Source organism: Melopsittacus undulatus, chromosome 5 (assembly GCF_012275295.1).
Source record: "Melopsittacus undulatus isolate bMelUnd1 chromosome 5, bMelUnd1.mat.Z, whole genome shotgun sequence".
NCBI lineage: Eukaryota > Metazoa > Chordata > Aves > Psittaciformes > Psittaculidae > Melopsittacus > Melopsittacus undulatus.
Genome location: NC_047531.1, coordinates 86245738 through 86262605, shown reverse-complemented (window position 1 = coordinate 86262605; position 16868 = coordinate 86245738). Strand labels below are relative to the sequence as shown.

Genomic DNA, 16868 nt, shown 5'->3' with positions numbered 1-16868 from the left:
TTCCTATACAGGCTGTCAAAGCCTGAGTATGTCAGTGTCTGGCTCACACTACAAGGTCCATATCTTCCTTCGTGCCTCATAGTGAAGATGTATGTAACTTTTGGGGAGGAATGTGTAACTTCTGCTGTAACCAGAAGACACTACAGATTATGGACAAGGGATACATTAGGGTTAAAGAATTAATAGGAAAAAAACTTAAGGGGATCTGGGGAACTTAAACCCAGAAGAATTCCATTAATCATACTCTTTATATTTATTATGTAACATACTTCTTTTGTTTAGAAAATACTGACTGCCCAAGTATTATTGATTTTGACCAATTTTCTATTGCAGAGTCTCCTGGGGTTCATGGTAACTTCTAATCAAAAGATGCAATAAAGCATGGGAGAAAAACCTAACCTTCCAAAAGAGCCAAGTCTCCAGGGTAAGGAACAAAACCTAGGGTACGCTCACAGACTCAAACAATACCTCAGAGGAAAAGGGAGAGCCTGAACTTCCAAGTTGTGTGTAAGTGCCCTGCATTTTCACTTGTACACAGAGGAACAACTTCAGAAGATGAAAGTCTGATGGAAAGAGACCACCTCTACACTTTGGGAGGCTGGGTCCTACCAGAGCTCACAAAGGATCCCTGAATTATTTAACATAATGCCACCTGAACTCTTTGCAGGATCCCATATTTCACTGAACAGCAAATTCTGCACAACGAATCCACCATTAGTCAATTATCCTCACACCACTCTCCCTATATTGATTTCAAACCGGCTGCATAGTGTGATTAGCAATCTGTTAAGACAATGATATGAACTACTGCAAAGGAATGTTAAAAAATCCCCATGAAATTATCAATTGAAATTTAAAGACATACCAATTATACAGAATAACTAACAGAAATTAATATTTAGAACCCTGGAAATAAAGCAATATTGCAGAACACATTAAGAAATATTTACACTTGAAGGAAATATTTTAATCAGAGATGAACAATCTCCTTCCTTGATTTGTCCCTTGTTTTGCAAGTAGCATTTTCCTTTTCATTATCACTCCAGCAGAGCAGAGATGCAGAAAGGTGAGAATGTGGAGAAGGTTTATTGTTCAGTGATAAGAACAGCAGAAAAAAGGCAAAGACTAGGTAAGACTAAGGGCTCAGATGAGTTCTTTGCAGATTGTAAGATGAATATGTGATAACACAAACTATTTTACACCACTTTCTTCAGAACCATGACAGCACACCACATACATATTCCATGGATTTACTGATTTGCAAACCTAAATGAGCAGCTAACAGAGCCCAAAAACCAGTATTTACAGTAACAACATGTTTGAACATGCACTAAGAATTCAAGCTTGCGTACTGGACTACTCTCCTACAAGACAATAGCACACTATGTTTACTAGCATACTGTAAGTAGTAAGGATAACATAAGTGCATTAAACTTAGAGGATATTTGTAAGAAAAAAAGAAACAGAATTATTTTCTAAGAATCAGCTCATTTGATTTTATCCATTGTACTTGCCAATTCACAATATTGCCTCTATTTGAGTAAGTCATAGCAGATCTCCTTTACTATCTTACCTTAATCTCATCACATTGGAAAAGATGCAAATCGGGCTTGTTTTGGGTTGGTTCTTTACATACTAACGCAAGAATTGAATTGTAATTGCATGCATTCATCACAGCTTGGCAATGCTGAATTGTGCTTAAAGGAAAATTCTCCAGTTCATTCTGCCAGAAGAGAAAAACCAAACACAAAACACCACATTACTGTATAATGTCCTGATCTCAGAGAAGCTGCAAGAGTTAAAAAGGGAAAGTGATAATAAGCTAATTAAAATACAACATCTCACCTACATCATTTTTCTGCCTGTTTCCATTTTTTCTCTCCCTCTCTCTGAAAATGAGACTGCCACTCACAGATCTTACCTTTGATTCCAAGTCCACCAAACTGACAGCTTTGTCATCCACTTGAAGAATCATATCTTGAGTCCACACTTTGCCTTTGGCATTCAGCAATTTCAGCTTCCTTATTCCATCATCCACTGTAATCATTGCCTCTTTTCGGTCCAGAACAAAGGTAGTCAAGTGCTAGTGAATGGGATGTACATAAAAAAACCATAATTGTAATTTTCCCCACTGCTAGGCAGTGTCAGTAGTCAAATTGCCAGGAAATAGCAATGCAAATTATTAATGAATAAAAGTGCCTTTGTATATGACAGACCTCACCAATAATCTGTAAAAGAGGTTGTTTAATCCATGATGCCTCTTGAATTTAACAGATTTCTGTAACTCCCTGTTTGTCACCCTCTGTCATTTCCTCACCACAGCAAGCAGTTAGACTTGAAGGCATATTCTGACATCCTTCACATAGCAATGCTAGAATTAAACCTTGAGCATTTAATTAGCTTCCTTGAGGAGTGGAAACCTGCCCCTCTTGGCAAGCTGAATCCAGGAAGCCTCAGCAGAAGCTTTCCAGAAACACACTGCCTGTGTACCTCCATCACCACTCCAACCAGGAGTGTCCTCATCTCTTCCAGATCTACCAGCTAGCATGCCAGTGGCTATCATGATGGGCTTGCACCTGACTGGGATACCTTATGGACAGGCTCTTCTTTTATGCAGATCACAGCAGAAATGTACTAACTATTTTTGCTCAACATCAATTTGGAATATTCTCCAGATTCAATTAATGCTCTAGAAATCGAATACTACTTCACAGACATCACCTCAACTAGCTTCCCTGTCATTATGGTTTTGACAATTCCTCCTTCAATATGCCAACCATGCAAGAAAACCCATAGAACTATTTCATTTTATCCAGGCATAAATACAGCTTCACATTCTTGTTGAAGACCTGGTTACACTCATTCAAACTGAACCAATTTTAATATGTGCCTTCACATTTATCTTCTAAAGAACTTGAAAAATAAATAAATAAAATAAACCAAAACCACAAAGAAGAATTAATTGTACTTTCTTCTATTACAGGATAACAGCAGTTAGTAATGACAGACAGGAACTGCATATAATCAAAGAATTAAGAAGTAAAGTGCAACAAACTGTCTGCTGGCTGCTCACATGGGAATGCTTAGATTTCAAATACAAGTACTAATTTTTATGCCAGTACAGTACCAAAACCATTATGAAGAAACCGAAGAAAAATAGATAATTAGAAGCAACACAAGTATTCATCTGCAAGCTGATCATAGCATAGAAGCACTTGAAATTAAGACTCTTCTGCATATGATCTCACAATTTACATCTAATTTAATATCCAGGGAATAGAAATGAGCTGAGAACCTATGGTATCTGCAAGACTTGGCCTAATCCATGATAGTGCTCTGATGGCAGTGGGAGAAAGTTTGTGCCAAAGTAAGGCTACAGAATGAAGCACTGCATCCAAAAGTGCTGAACAGGCTACATATGGGAACTCAGGATTACTTGGCTGAATATTTTAAACATATCTACTCCTGAATAAAATATGACAGCAGCATGCAGTACTTCTGCAAAGCAGCTTAAGATAGGAAGTAACACTTTGCACTTCATGCTGGAGAAGTATCTTTACAGGCAGAATATATTTAACTACTACATAGTAGACAAATTTGGGCTTTTAGTGGTTAATGCTCAGCTCTTCCTGAATATTGTCATCCCTGCAGATTATAACTGATTAAAGTATCCATCTTAAATAAACGCCCCTTGCCAACAGCCAACAGCTCTGCCTCAAGCTTGCAACAAGCCAGGTTCAGAGACAGGGCAGCATAACACATTGAACTGATATCCCATTGAGAAGTCCTGTCCATTTGCCAAACTACACACAACTTTGCTTACATACTTCTACATAAAAATGTCAGCTCATTATGGCAAAGCTACAGAACTTGAAACATTTCAGTGTAATCTAATCTGAAGTGACCTTGGGCTGGCAGGATTTTTCTGGATGATGTACATGGCTTCAGGCATATGCATCCTCAGAAAACATGTAGGCAAAAATAACTGAAAGCTGTAACTCCACTCATCGTCTCACCTCTACGTGATACTGGGAAGTTTCGGATATGCTGCTGGCACTGTCTCGTGCATAATTCTTCCTTTGTTCTAGAGATGGGAGAAAAGAAAGAATAATTACTCATTCAACTTCTTATCCTACTGTTCTGAATACTTCTCAGAGACAACAAGACTAGTTGTATATATGAAAACAGAAGACAAGTTGTTGTTAATTTCTGTATTTGACAGAAAAAAAAACCCTCCACCTCCACATATTCCAGCACAAGGATCATACTTACGTCAACATATTAACAGAGAGCCGGTGGGTGCAAACAAAAGCCAGTTATCTCATCACAGTGAGTCAGGACACCGGAGGGGAGCAATGTCCTGACTGAAAACGCTTCATTGGGAAGCCTGATTACTGAAATCACTGGCTTGCCACTTTGGTAGCAATATGCTAACTAGCATCAAGCTTACTGTATTTGTATGAATGAGCTTAAAAACAAAAGTATTTTCGAATGTACATATGATTCTGTTAAACCTACAAAACAATAAAGCCACACATGAACCAGTCCTAACTCATCCTTTATTTTTTCCTAAACTATTCAAGTTGATGAATTACTAATGTAAAAATATGCATAGAAAGGAGATAAACAAACAAAGCAGAGAGAGGGAAACACACACCAAATATCTGCAGCTAAAAAGACACAATGCTGCAAAGTCAGAAACATCATGTGCCTTTTACTTTATACAATGAATTAATATTAATCTACTTAATATTAAACCAGGAGAGGAGGGAAGAAAAAAAGGCAAGATGAAAACACAACACACACCCAAACCACAATACACTAAATTTCGATGGATATTGAAGAAAACCTTCCAATGTAAACAAATGAACAAATCCTGAATGCAGCATTTGGAAGGTTTTTCTCTTTTTTGAGAGGACTGCTAAGTAACTTTTTTTTGCAATATAAAATGCTAACTACTACCAAGCACATGATCATACAACATGCACATAACATGATCATACAACATGTGACACACAGAGATCTGCAGTGAGGACACATAAAAGCTACCCTGTAAGTCTCTTCTGTGACCAGGGTTCCTTCATACAGCAATTTCAAGTGTTGACAAAGACAGCAGTGTCCTCATTTTCAGATGTCACTTGTGACACTTGTGTATGTGCCACCTTTTGTAATCACATCATGGTATCCCCAGTTCTTGGTGATTTTCATGGCAGACCCCACAGCTTCTGAAATACCTCACTTGGCTTGAAGTCCCCCTCCGATGAAGAAATAGCACTGCTCATGCAACAGAACGATCCTGTCCTGTACAAGTATTTCTGCTTTTGCAGCATTTTATTTAAGTACTTATTTGGTTATTTTCTTTTCAAATACAATAGACACACACACACATGCACACCCCAGTAAAGCACTAAAGCAGCACTGTCTGATTTGCTACCTTTCTTTTTTTGTTTGGATGATGATCTGAAGAAGTAAAGTCCATCTGTTCCTAACAAAACAAGGGAATTAGAAGGCAGTATCTAGTTTAATCCCATAGAATTATTTGCATCTCCAAGGGGATCAGTTAACAGTCTTCTGTTATAGACTGTAAATGATAGTTAAATGCTGTCCAGGAAGAAAGACTGTATGGTATAAAAAAAGTCACTTGCTTTAATGAAATTAATTAATTAAATTTAATGCATCAGATACTCAGCTTTGACTGTTATTATCTTCTTTCAGGTGAAGGAAACCATTTTTTTATTATATCAAATTAACAAAAATAAGAAATTTTATGTACATTGTAAGATGTATAAATTCTGTTTTAAATAAATAAATTCTGGCATATGTAGAAGCTCCAAAGGATTTAAGAAGCACAAAGTAAGTTTTGCAAGAGACTCCCTGCTCTCCTTCACATATATCCTGTCTTAAGACAGGATATACAAAACACTCGTAGTACTAATTAACATATCCTCTTCCACAGAGCAACCCAACCCTTACTGGAGACACAACAGCAAGGTTTTCAACACACTGTCATGCTAAGAACAAAACTGTTTATATAAGAAATAGAGCTTTCTGAATGCTAATTCTTTCTGAATGCTAATAAAATCTGTGCCTGCCTACACTAGAGACCCAAGGGAAATCCCTCAAGTTCTGCATTCTTAATTGCACCAGAATAGTAACAAGGATTTAATAGTAACAAGAACTGAAAATATAATTTTCCATTGGCAAAAGTCAATCCATATTTGCGTTAATAAACAAAAAGTATGGTAACCACAAGTACAGTCCATACTGAGTTCAGCAGCAATTCCTATTTACCTATTTACTTCTTTAATGCAGGTAGAATGATTATTAGAACCTGCTGGAGATCAAAGTTATAACTTACAATAGAATATTTCAGTTGGAAGGGACCTATAACTATCTAGTACAACTGCCTGACAACTTCAGTGCTTCTGGAATGTTTTTTCTTCAACATTTGTTTTTCAACTCTTTTACAATTGAATAGTTAGAACGTGGGTCTCCTTTCCTACTGTCATGGCTTAACCCCAGCCAGTAACTCAGCACCACGCAACTGTTTACTCACCTTCCCTTCCCTCCCTGTGAGAGGGTGGGGAGGAGAGTCAAGAGAATGTAAACTCCATAGGTTAAGAACAGATTAATAACTAAAGTACAGTATAGTACTACTGCTACCACTAATAATGATAATGATAAGGGAAATAACAAGAGGAGAGAATATGAAACTAAAAAGGGGAAAGGAAAAAGACCAATAAATAAAAGTGATACACAATACAATTGCCCACGACCTCCTGATATATACCCAGCCTGACTCAAGCAGCAATCTGGCCCTCCCAGGTAACTCTCCTCAGTTTATATACTGGGCATGATGTGCTGTGGTATGGAATACCCCTTTGGCTATGCTGGTTAGGGCTATGATACCTTTAAGTACAACAAATTTTCATCTCCTAAACCCCTAAAACAGAAGTCAGGAATCTCAATGCGTAGCCTCCCACCAGTGTCTTACAAATAATTCTATAGGCCAGATGTAATAAGTGTTATCAGTGCTACAGTTATAATAGCACAAAGAAAGGTAATGGTGGATCCCATTTTCTCCTTACATAGTCAAACTGAAAAATGTCTATACAGCATACAAAGACATAAAGCTCTGAAATCTTATGGCAATCCATATGGACATGAATTAAAAGTCTCCCTTGCAAGCTGTCCTAAGAATCCTGGAGTAACAGTATAAATTTTTACCATATATCATCAAGCAGAAAAGCCCAATACTTAGTTTACTACCATGTATTTGCGGTTTGCATTGGACTGATTGCTGACACCCCTTTAAAGGTATATTGGAGCAGCTGGAAAAACTCAACCCTCAACTGAGAGCAAAGTGCAGGAGACATGACCTACAGAACCAGGGAGAAAGGTCAAAACTTAAGTTCAAGACAAATGGCATTTTCAGAGGAGCAAACACTATCACTTTCAGAGACTTAAGCCACAAGCTTCTCCCCAGTGGCTGTGTGGGAACCAGCTATCAAAGAAAGTGTACTGTCTGGGAGCCAGCTGTCAATTTAATTCGAGTGTCAAATAATAGAAGCTTGTTACATGGATGGCTTCTTTTAATGGACTCGTTTACTTAGTCTATGATTTGCTTGTGGTTTCCTTGAATTTATTACACCGCAGTTCTTCTGAATGAAGTATTTGACCAATGGAAGAATACACAAGCAATTTCACTGCTAGCACCTAATCATAGCCATGAGAGTATAAACACAATGCTTGAAACACTTAATCCTTTCTGATGCAGTCTGAAGACAATTTTAGCAATTCCACACCATACAATAACCCAACAGTTTGGAGTGAACCACTACCTTACTGCTCCTCAGGAATGGGGCTGCTCTACACTGTGTCACTCTCTGGGAATCCCCCAGCACAGCCCTGGCTATTGGCACTGACTGATGCTGCATGTCTCCCCAAAACCAGAGCTGCAGAAGACAGATGGAGAAGCCAATGCTAGAACAACAGATGACAGTGCTAGCCACAACCAATTTCAGACAGAAAGCCCAGGAAATAAATGGTGAAATAAACCCCATAAGAATGTGCAGAGGGTGTCTTCCTTCCCAGCTCAGTGATTTATCATGCCAATGGAAAACAGTTCATTTCAGGAAGAAAATTAATTAAAAAAAAACAACAAAATATTATTTGACACAGAAAAAAAAGGCAGTTGCAGGGAAGCTTTTGCCATCAGATAACCACAGAGATAGTTATGCTTCAGTCTCGTTTTTAACTGAACTGTCTGTAACACCAATAAAACCCCAGGCTCCTTTCCCACTGGCACTGTGGCCATCCTTCTGCCTGATCTCTGAAGTAACTGGACAGTCATGCATCACCTTAGCACAGGGAATCAAAAGATAAACTTCATGCCATGACACAGAGATTTGTGTGTCTGTGTATACACATGCACACATATAAATATAAATACACACAATATTATTAACTTGGAAGAAATGGAGCTCAAGATCAAGTGGTCATTTCAGAGCCCATGTATTGTCTTCACTTGTTGGCACCCATCAACAGGTGTTTTAGTCCAAAGGACATTCAAAAGTCTTCCAAAAAAAAAGTCTGTCATGGACAAAATTTGTTGCTAACATTACATTGTCACGTTTTGTCAAAGAAAAAAGTCATGGTCCGTTTTACTTTTAACATAAAATGATCTGCATTTTCCAATACATTATAAATGAATCTATTAAATAAAGGAGCTTTATGTATTTACATAAACAAAATATCCACATTTAATATGCATGTACATAATATAAATTATAATAAGAAAGCCAGGGAGCCTCCAATCTGCTTCATAGACTTTCAGTGTCATGGATCTCAAATAAAATAATTCAGTTATTAGTTATAAATAAAGTATTTTATAATAAGCACTTTTAACACATACTAATAGTTCCAGTGTCACTCAACTGTTTCCCACACCCCTTGGGACAGCACGCACAAAAATCCCTCACATCACAAAGGAAGAAAAGGTACACACAGGATGCAGCAGAATGGTAACGTGCCCTGAATCTGAGAAAGTTTTGGGTGATTTCCTGTTTTCTCCAGTTCATACATTGGGTAATACTGACAGCCCAGTTCTTTATGCATTCAAAACATAGCAGAAGCACTAAAACATGCAAATTCCTCTCCAAAAGTTGTGCCAATATATCTTCACTCAGAGCTCTAGGATAATTAAGTCTTCTACTTCATTCAGCTCCTGGCATCCACAACTAGAGTTGTTTGACGTATCTACCAGCAATGGAAGTGAACCAAGATCAACAATTCATTTTACAGGACCAACCACACAGCAGTTACATGGTAAACATTTGCAATTAGTACCTGAATTCAATTAAGTATTTCAGAAGTAAAAGGCTGTTTATCATTACTCACCTCATATTTACTCACTGGTCCCCATCTTTTACTGACATGTGACAACCCCATCACGTGTTTCATATTGAAAAAGCTCAGAGCAGTATTAGTTGAAAAGACCCCACATTTTAAGGACACAGTTAAGACACTTACTGATGCTGCCACACTGTTCAAACAATGTCCTCTTGAAAAATGATGATGATATAAAATGAAAAAGTGCAAGACTCTCATAATGTCTCATAAATAAATAATCTACTAAGGTTTTCACAACATGTCTTTCTGTTTTCTGTTGCCATCTACTATTTCTGTCAACACGTGCAATCAGTTTGTTGAGTAAACCTATACAGGATGCAGAAATCACCATTTAAAATGATCGCTTCAGAATTGTCCTCAGTTACAGTTCCTGCCTTTAGAACTACGTCAAGTGCCTGACTTTTGTAGCACACCACTAAAAAAGATAAACTTAGAGTGATTCACGTGCAATGTATTTTTAATGACAATGGTTTCACATGGTTTCTACTTCTGTCTTTGCTGTTGTTTCTAGAAGTGGATCTTCACACTATTCTAGCAGAATGCCTTCAGTCACCAAACCACATCAGCTTTTTCCACAGCACTTGTCTTTCCAGAAGATAGCAAGCGAGGAGACCTCCAGTCTCTTTTGTGGGCTTTTAGTCTCATGAATCTTGAAGCAGTCTAAAACCCAACAGGGCAACCAATAGAACAGAGTTCTCATGTGGTCACGGATGAGTAACCAAACTTGAGACCGGCAGGGTTTCCAAGGGCAAGGATAACTCTGCTCTTAATGCCACAAAGCATCCTGCCATCACTTCCCTAACCTCTGAAGTCTCTCCCAGCCATCAACCCACCCAAAATAGGAGAGAGGACTAGGGATGTTGAAGTTCTTAGCCACTGCTTTTTGAGCTCTCCAGTCTGGTAACCTGCAAAGGAGGTACTAGATGCAATAAGGGAGAGCAGGCTGAGCTGTGAGGGGTCCTGCACAACATTTGGTTCTCCATGCAAACCTTGTTCTTCCAGTCTCAACAGTTGTACTGACATTCAAAAGAGCATTTAACAACAGGCACAGATTTACACAGCAGAAATCTCAGCCTCATTTCTGCTTCTATTTCCATTACAAGCACAGCTATAAGCAGGATGTATACACAGTGGAGGTGTCTGACCAGGAAACGATGCAATTTGGCTGGCAAGGAACATGACTACATTCTGTCTCCACAGTGATTTGGCCATGGTCTAGAGAGTAGCATGTACAGCCAAGACAAATACTAGCATTTGTAGTAGGTAAGCGCAACAACATTTAGGCATTTGTAAGGAACATCATTTTTGACAGTCACAAAGCCTGCTGAAAACAGCAGGCCAAATGGGACTCCAAATCCATTACATCAAATCTAATTTCCATGAAATCCTTGTGTAAAACAAGAATACTTACTATAAATCCCTTTTCCACTAGCAGGGGATAAGGGTGGGGAGGTGGGGGGAGAACACAGATCACGAATCAAACCTATAGCACAGATAGACTCCTGAATGCTTTCTTCCTGGTACGTATCTTAGCTATATAATCACTCTTAGTTTTTTGATAAATGCTTTACACATTGCTCTCTTAAAGATGAGCAGATGGAAGCTCTGTGCTTAGCAAACCATAAAAACATTTTCTAGCTAGTCTGCTTAGTTTTATCAGGAATAAAGTCGCTTTGTTTTTTAATGTAATTAACACACACACCCGTGTCTGTACATGCACTTTCAGATCTATATGCATAAAATATTTCCATCATGACATCACAATAAATATTTAAACAACAATTTTAACATAAAAGTTTAGAGACTTCATGCCGCCTTACCATAAAGAGCTTTTGCACTTGTTCTTGAATTCTGCTCCCTCTCTGACTGGGCAAATGTCGGGGAACCATAGCCACTGGAAGAAAGCATTTCTGGTTAACTTCTGAGGAGATGAATTTGCCACACACAAACAGACACTAAAAAAACCCCTCCCCTTATGTAGGATTACACATTCCTACAACATTGCTAACAGAGATAATGATACTGGATATTTGTTCCACAAGATTAATATAATAAACTGTGTTTCACTTAGGCTGGAAGCTCTTCTGAGCTGTTCCATTAATAGACCATCATGCACAATGGGTGTGTGGTATACACATACTTACCATAATGCAAGTAATCAAAATCACTTAACAACAACAACAACAACAATAAAAATATATTACTACTATGCCAAAAACTTGGTAGGATTTTTTTCCCCTGCCTACGCAAATGTTAATTGTTTTTAACTGCTTTTCATAAAAGCCTCAAAAGGACTATCATTGCCTACAACACATGAAAAGGCAACCCAACTTTGTTCTAGTGCAACAACAAGAATGAATCATATACAAACTCACAGATGACAGCACAGATGCCCTACTCCATACAGGAATCCATGTTCTTTGGCATCAGATTAGGACAATTCTCATTAGTGCTGTGAATGAGCCTAATGCCATGCTTCTGATACAGGGAGAATCCTCTTATCTCTGACAAGGTAGTACTTTCAGTAACAGTTGCTCAGTTGTGTTTACTGTGAAACAGTATTTTCTCACAGATGGAAAGGGCAGCCTCATCTTTTATGCATGAAGATGAGCATCCACTCAGAGCTAATCTCAAACCTCAGGTATATACAGACCTCTTCAATTAAAATAGAATCATAGAATAGAATCATAGAATAGTTAGGGTTGGAAAGGACCTTAAGAACAAGTAGGTTATGGTTACAGCAATTTTTCCATTCCAGATGATTCCATTCTCTAATACAGTTTTACCCTTACACTAATCAGACTGACCAAGATCAGTCAGATGGTACCTGCCAGCTGGGTTACATGGCTTGGAAACTGCACATTTTTTCACAGAAGATGCCTTTGTATTATTCCAATGGGTTCTAATAATTCTAACTGAAATTAAAGCCTAAAGAAAAAAATGCAACATTTTTTTGTCCATAAATGGAAAACCAAAAGCATAACCTTACTTCATTTGAGGAAAATAACTTCCATATCCACCAGGAGGGGTGTTTGATATATGTCCATTCATTCTTATAGTCTCTTACTGAGGGAAACAATCTGAAAAGAAACAACAGCATACGAATTTAAGTCTCTTAAAAGAGGAAGGTTTAATACAGATGTAATACAAGCCTAATGACAAAATTATCACTGAAATGGGAAAGAAATTGCATCAACAAGCTAAATTGCTATTATTTGCATTGTGGCGATGCCTTAAAGGTCCGTTATGGAACTTCTCCCAGTTGCAATTTGATAGTTATTGCTTCAAATAATTTATAATTAAGCAAAAAAAAAAGCTATTATTATTGGTACAATGGTCTTTAAGAATAGCTTTAAAAATAAAAGTCTGACTAAACAAAGAACAACATCCTCTGCAGAAGTGAACAGTATGTTCCAAGTGGCAGCTTTAACAGTCAAGCATGTTTGATTTTAACCCTCTGTTCATTTCTTCCAAATGAAACATTTAAAAGGAACTTCTTATACAGTTTCTATGAAACATTTCAGCTGAACTGTTAAATGCATTATCAAAACAAAACACAATTGTTGGCACAAAAAGAAACTGGATTAGCTATTTTGAGACTACAAACGTGTTTGTTTTTTTCTGAGCAGCATTTAACATCCACAAAACCTTTCTTATAACAATGATACTGAAAAGGCTAAGATGAAATAGTTAAAAGAATTCCTTCTCCCCTTACTAACATGCCTACTTAAGTTAAAATTGACTCAGGAAAGTGACTTCCAAAAGCATTTAAAATTAACCAATCTTTATTCAAATTTACTATGGGCAAATATTCTTTCATTTATACATATATGAATAATATAGATTTGAATATTCACCTAAATCTGAGTCATTAAATAGAAAAAAAATTATTTTGACACTGAAAAATAGCCAAAGTACCTACGACAAAATTTGTACCTAACAAAAGCTCCATTTCCAAAGTAAGCACAACCTGCTATAATGGACTAAAGCTACTTTACAAAGAGCTTATCTTCTGAATCATTATGTCAACTTACTGCCTCACTTTAACTGTTCTTTTCCTGTTTTACAGAGAAGCAGCAGCTGACTGACCTACAGTACATACAGTATTTTGTACCCACATATGTTCTGCTTCTTTTCCTCTCTCAGGCAAAAATATAACCAATATCAAATCCTGTTCTCAGCTCTAAAGTCTTCTGCCATTCAAGAGAGGTATGAACTGCTTTTGGACTTCTGTACTGAGAACAGAGTAATTTTTATACCCTTCTGAGGAACACCTAACATCTGAGATGCAGTTATCAAAGCTAACTAGACCAGAGTAATCATGTGGAAATGTGGTATTGCCTTTAGTGAGCCCATGCTTGGTAATTTTGCTTAGCAACTCTTAAATTCTTCTTTTAAACCTTTGATTGCTCCTCGCAAACCAGCTTTACTGACATACCCACATTTTACTTCCATTTCTCCTGCACAGCCCCACAACCACATCACACATCCAACTTGGTAGCCTGTTCGGCTGCTCAAAGCCACTGTGTACAGAGTGCAGTACTTAGCAGCTGTCTCCAATAAATTACAGCCTGTGCAAAGTGCTGCTCCGTTCATTAGCAATAATAACCTTTGGGAAGCATCCTGAACTTGTCCCATGACTTGAAAGAGTAAAAATATTCACTTTCTCAGCAGAATTTGACAGGTCACTGTGCACTCCTTGTTCCATTTCAGCAACTGCATAACTGGTTCTACTCAGAGTGCTCTTCTCCAGCTCACGCTGCCATTAAGCTCTTCAACACTTCCTATCAGCTATTAATCTTTCTAATCTGCAGTCATAGCTCAGTTTGCTACCCTGCTTGTTTACCCTGTGATTAGCTTTCTGGTGACCAGATCCAAAAAACCTTACACAAACTTCCTCTACTTTCCATACACACAGTACTTAGAATCATAGAACAGTTAGAGTTGGAAAGGACCTTAAGATCATACAGTTCCAACCCCCTGCCATTGGGGTTGAAGGTAATACTTATTCATTAACTTTATCTTCCATACCCTTTCAGCATTTGTGATCTTTTTCATGGCCCTACTCATAACAAATTCCACAACTATTCGCTTTAAAGTGAGATTTGGAAAAAAACTTGGATTTAGACTCTCAAAATTATGTCACTCCTCTGACATCTTAATCTGGCAAATATTTAGTTTGTTATTTGCACTCCACTTAATTTTATGGAAGTGGTGAAACAGGTATTTTAAGTAGAAGGAATGTAATATATTACAACCTAAAGCTTCAGCGCTTGAAGTTAACATAACACACTGATTGTGAAGCAGCAACGAAGCTGAGCAGAATTTCACATTAGGGGAAGAAAACATCTTGAGACTAGACACATGCCCACTGTAGAGCATAGCACCCTTTAGAGTAAATAGAAAAAGATTTAACATTATATTTTTAATCAAGTGATAAATCAAATCTGAAGTTAGACACGTTTGTACTTCCAAAATACCAAAAACATTGCAGCTTGTTCTGCCAAGTAAGCATCAAAGTTTTAGTGAGTTTTAGCTGATATGCAAACAAAACACCTCTTGCTATTTGATAGTTGAATAAAGCCAACGATATCCCCTGTCCCTTATGCAATTTGCCACTGTCAAAAAAAATCAAATGCTTTGAAATGCCAAGACAGCTACTTTGACATGACAATTTCAAGAGGCTATGCAATGCTTCTAACACTTCATTGGAGAAAGGCCCTGATTGGGAATACAAACAAACCCTTTAGAGTCATTATTTATAATTAGTCTAAATATTTATAACAGCATCAAAAAGCTACTGGCAATTCCTCGGAATTATCAGGCAATTTCATCTCATTTCAGGAAAACTCTACATTGTTTATGAAGTGCACAATGAAGAGAAGGTAAAAATCACAAAAGGATAACAGAATGTGCAGTCGTTTGCTTATTATTCACTTCTACAGCTTTCTCTGCTGCATTTCTCATCTCAAATGCTCTTTCATCTCTTACAACCAGTCCCTTAGCAAAAGTCAACCCGCGCATGCTGCAAAGCCATTGTCTATTAATAAACTCCACTTCCTCTTTAATCTTCCTTTTCACCTCAGCCCAGCAGTTCACAGCAACATACGCTGGTGTTCTAGACTTTAAAATAAACATCCTTCAAAATTAACTGTATAATCCCTTTTTAAGCAGGCCTGAAGCATCAACATTCACTGTTGATATGCCCAAAAGTGGTCATGTCTTTCTCAGGATCCTGCAAAGAAATCATGCCTTATCTGAGCAAGAAATGTTTGAAAGCAGGAGAACAAAGTGAGAACAAGAAAACAAGAAAATGGCCAAAATAATAAGAGAGCAATATATTATTTTTCATGTATTTTGAAATTCCTAAAACCAAATAAATACTTCTTTTTTTCCCACAATATCAGAGACTGAACAAGAAGAAATGCAACCATGAGCTCATTGCTGTCTTCAGCTTTATATTTTAAGGGACTCCAGCATATTGATAGTAAGCAGCAATACAAATTACAAGGTTCCAGCTTTTGGTTCTCTAGTAGTCAATAGTTACAGGTGGTCTGATCCCAAACATGAGGGGCATTATACTGGTATCCGACATAATTACATCTGTCATAAACATTCATTTTAAAAAATGCCTGAATGCTAAAACAACTCTTCACCTTTCCCACCTTGTAGCACAGGAACATTATGAAAGCAGTATGAACTGTTTGCAACCAGAAGCTGACACATCAACAACTCACACTCTGTTATTTAATTTCCTAGCAGGAGCTTGAAGGTAACAAAAGCCCTCAATTTCTTTTAGAAAATCCCTTTTCTAGAAAGGCAGAGCAATCTCGTTATAGAAAATGAGATATTCCAGAGGCCAGTGCTCCTTTTAATTCACCCTGATCCAACCGGTCCCACCCAGTGGCAGATCCCAGCTTAATGGTGTGGATATTAGAACTGATGGAACAGAAGGGTTAAGGAGAAGAGGATGCAGGGGACGGAAAAGGAAAGCCAAGAAAGGCTGGAACAATAATTATCTACAGATTAAGAAACTCTTGTTAGTAACAAGTCATTGTTATCACATGCCCAAAAGCCCACAAGAATTCTTCCTCATCTAGATAGCAGGCACACGCTGTTAACTGCAGCCTAAATAAAAAGAAGTGGACAATTACAAGGTAACACTTATCCTAGCAGATCTAACATTGCAGCAATGTCAGATAAGGACAGCATTTCTCCACCCTTTCCCTTGTTAAAAATACTACAAAACAGCAAAAAACAATAACAAAAAAGCACATCCATCCATGCTATGCTGTAACTCACTGCACGCATTCAATAAACATGCTTCTTATTGCTTTCCAGCAATTCAGTACCGCTGTTCTACAGAATGTAGGAAAACTATAGAACTTACTGCATGACTTAATATTACTCATTTTGCTCTTCCCAAAGCTCACACTGTTCATCCCAACACACTTTCC

At 37.7% G+C, this 16868-nt stretch overlaps 1 protein-coding gene across 11 annotated transcripts in view; it reads right to left on the bottom strand.

Moving 5' to 3' along the window:
- EPS8 (EGFR pathway substrate 8, signaling adaptor) overlaps positions 1 to 16868 on the bottom strand; it is a 122238-nt gene that overhangs the window by 34317 nt on the left and 71053 nt on the right. For 8 of the 11 annotated variants that reach the window (XM_034063080.1, XM_034063084.1, XM_034063090.1 and 5 more), the window contains 5 exons: positions 12401 to 12491; positions 11232 to 11305; positions 4017 to 4084; positions 1922 to 2083; positions 1574 to 1723 (listed from right to left, as the gene is read on the bottom strand). In XM_034063080.1, the coding sequence (XP_033918971.1) occupies positions 1574 to 1723; positions 1922 to 2083; positions 4017 to 4084; positions 11232 to 11305; positions 12401 to 12462 (516 nt within the window). In that variant the 5' untranslated portion in view covers positions 12463 to 12491. The other 3 variants (XM_034063086.1, XM_034063087.1, XM_034063088.1) reach the window with 3 other exon arrangements.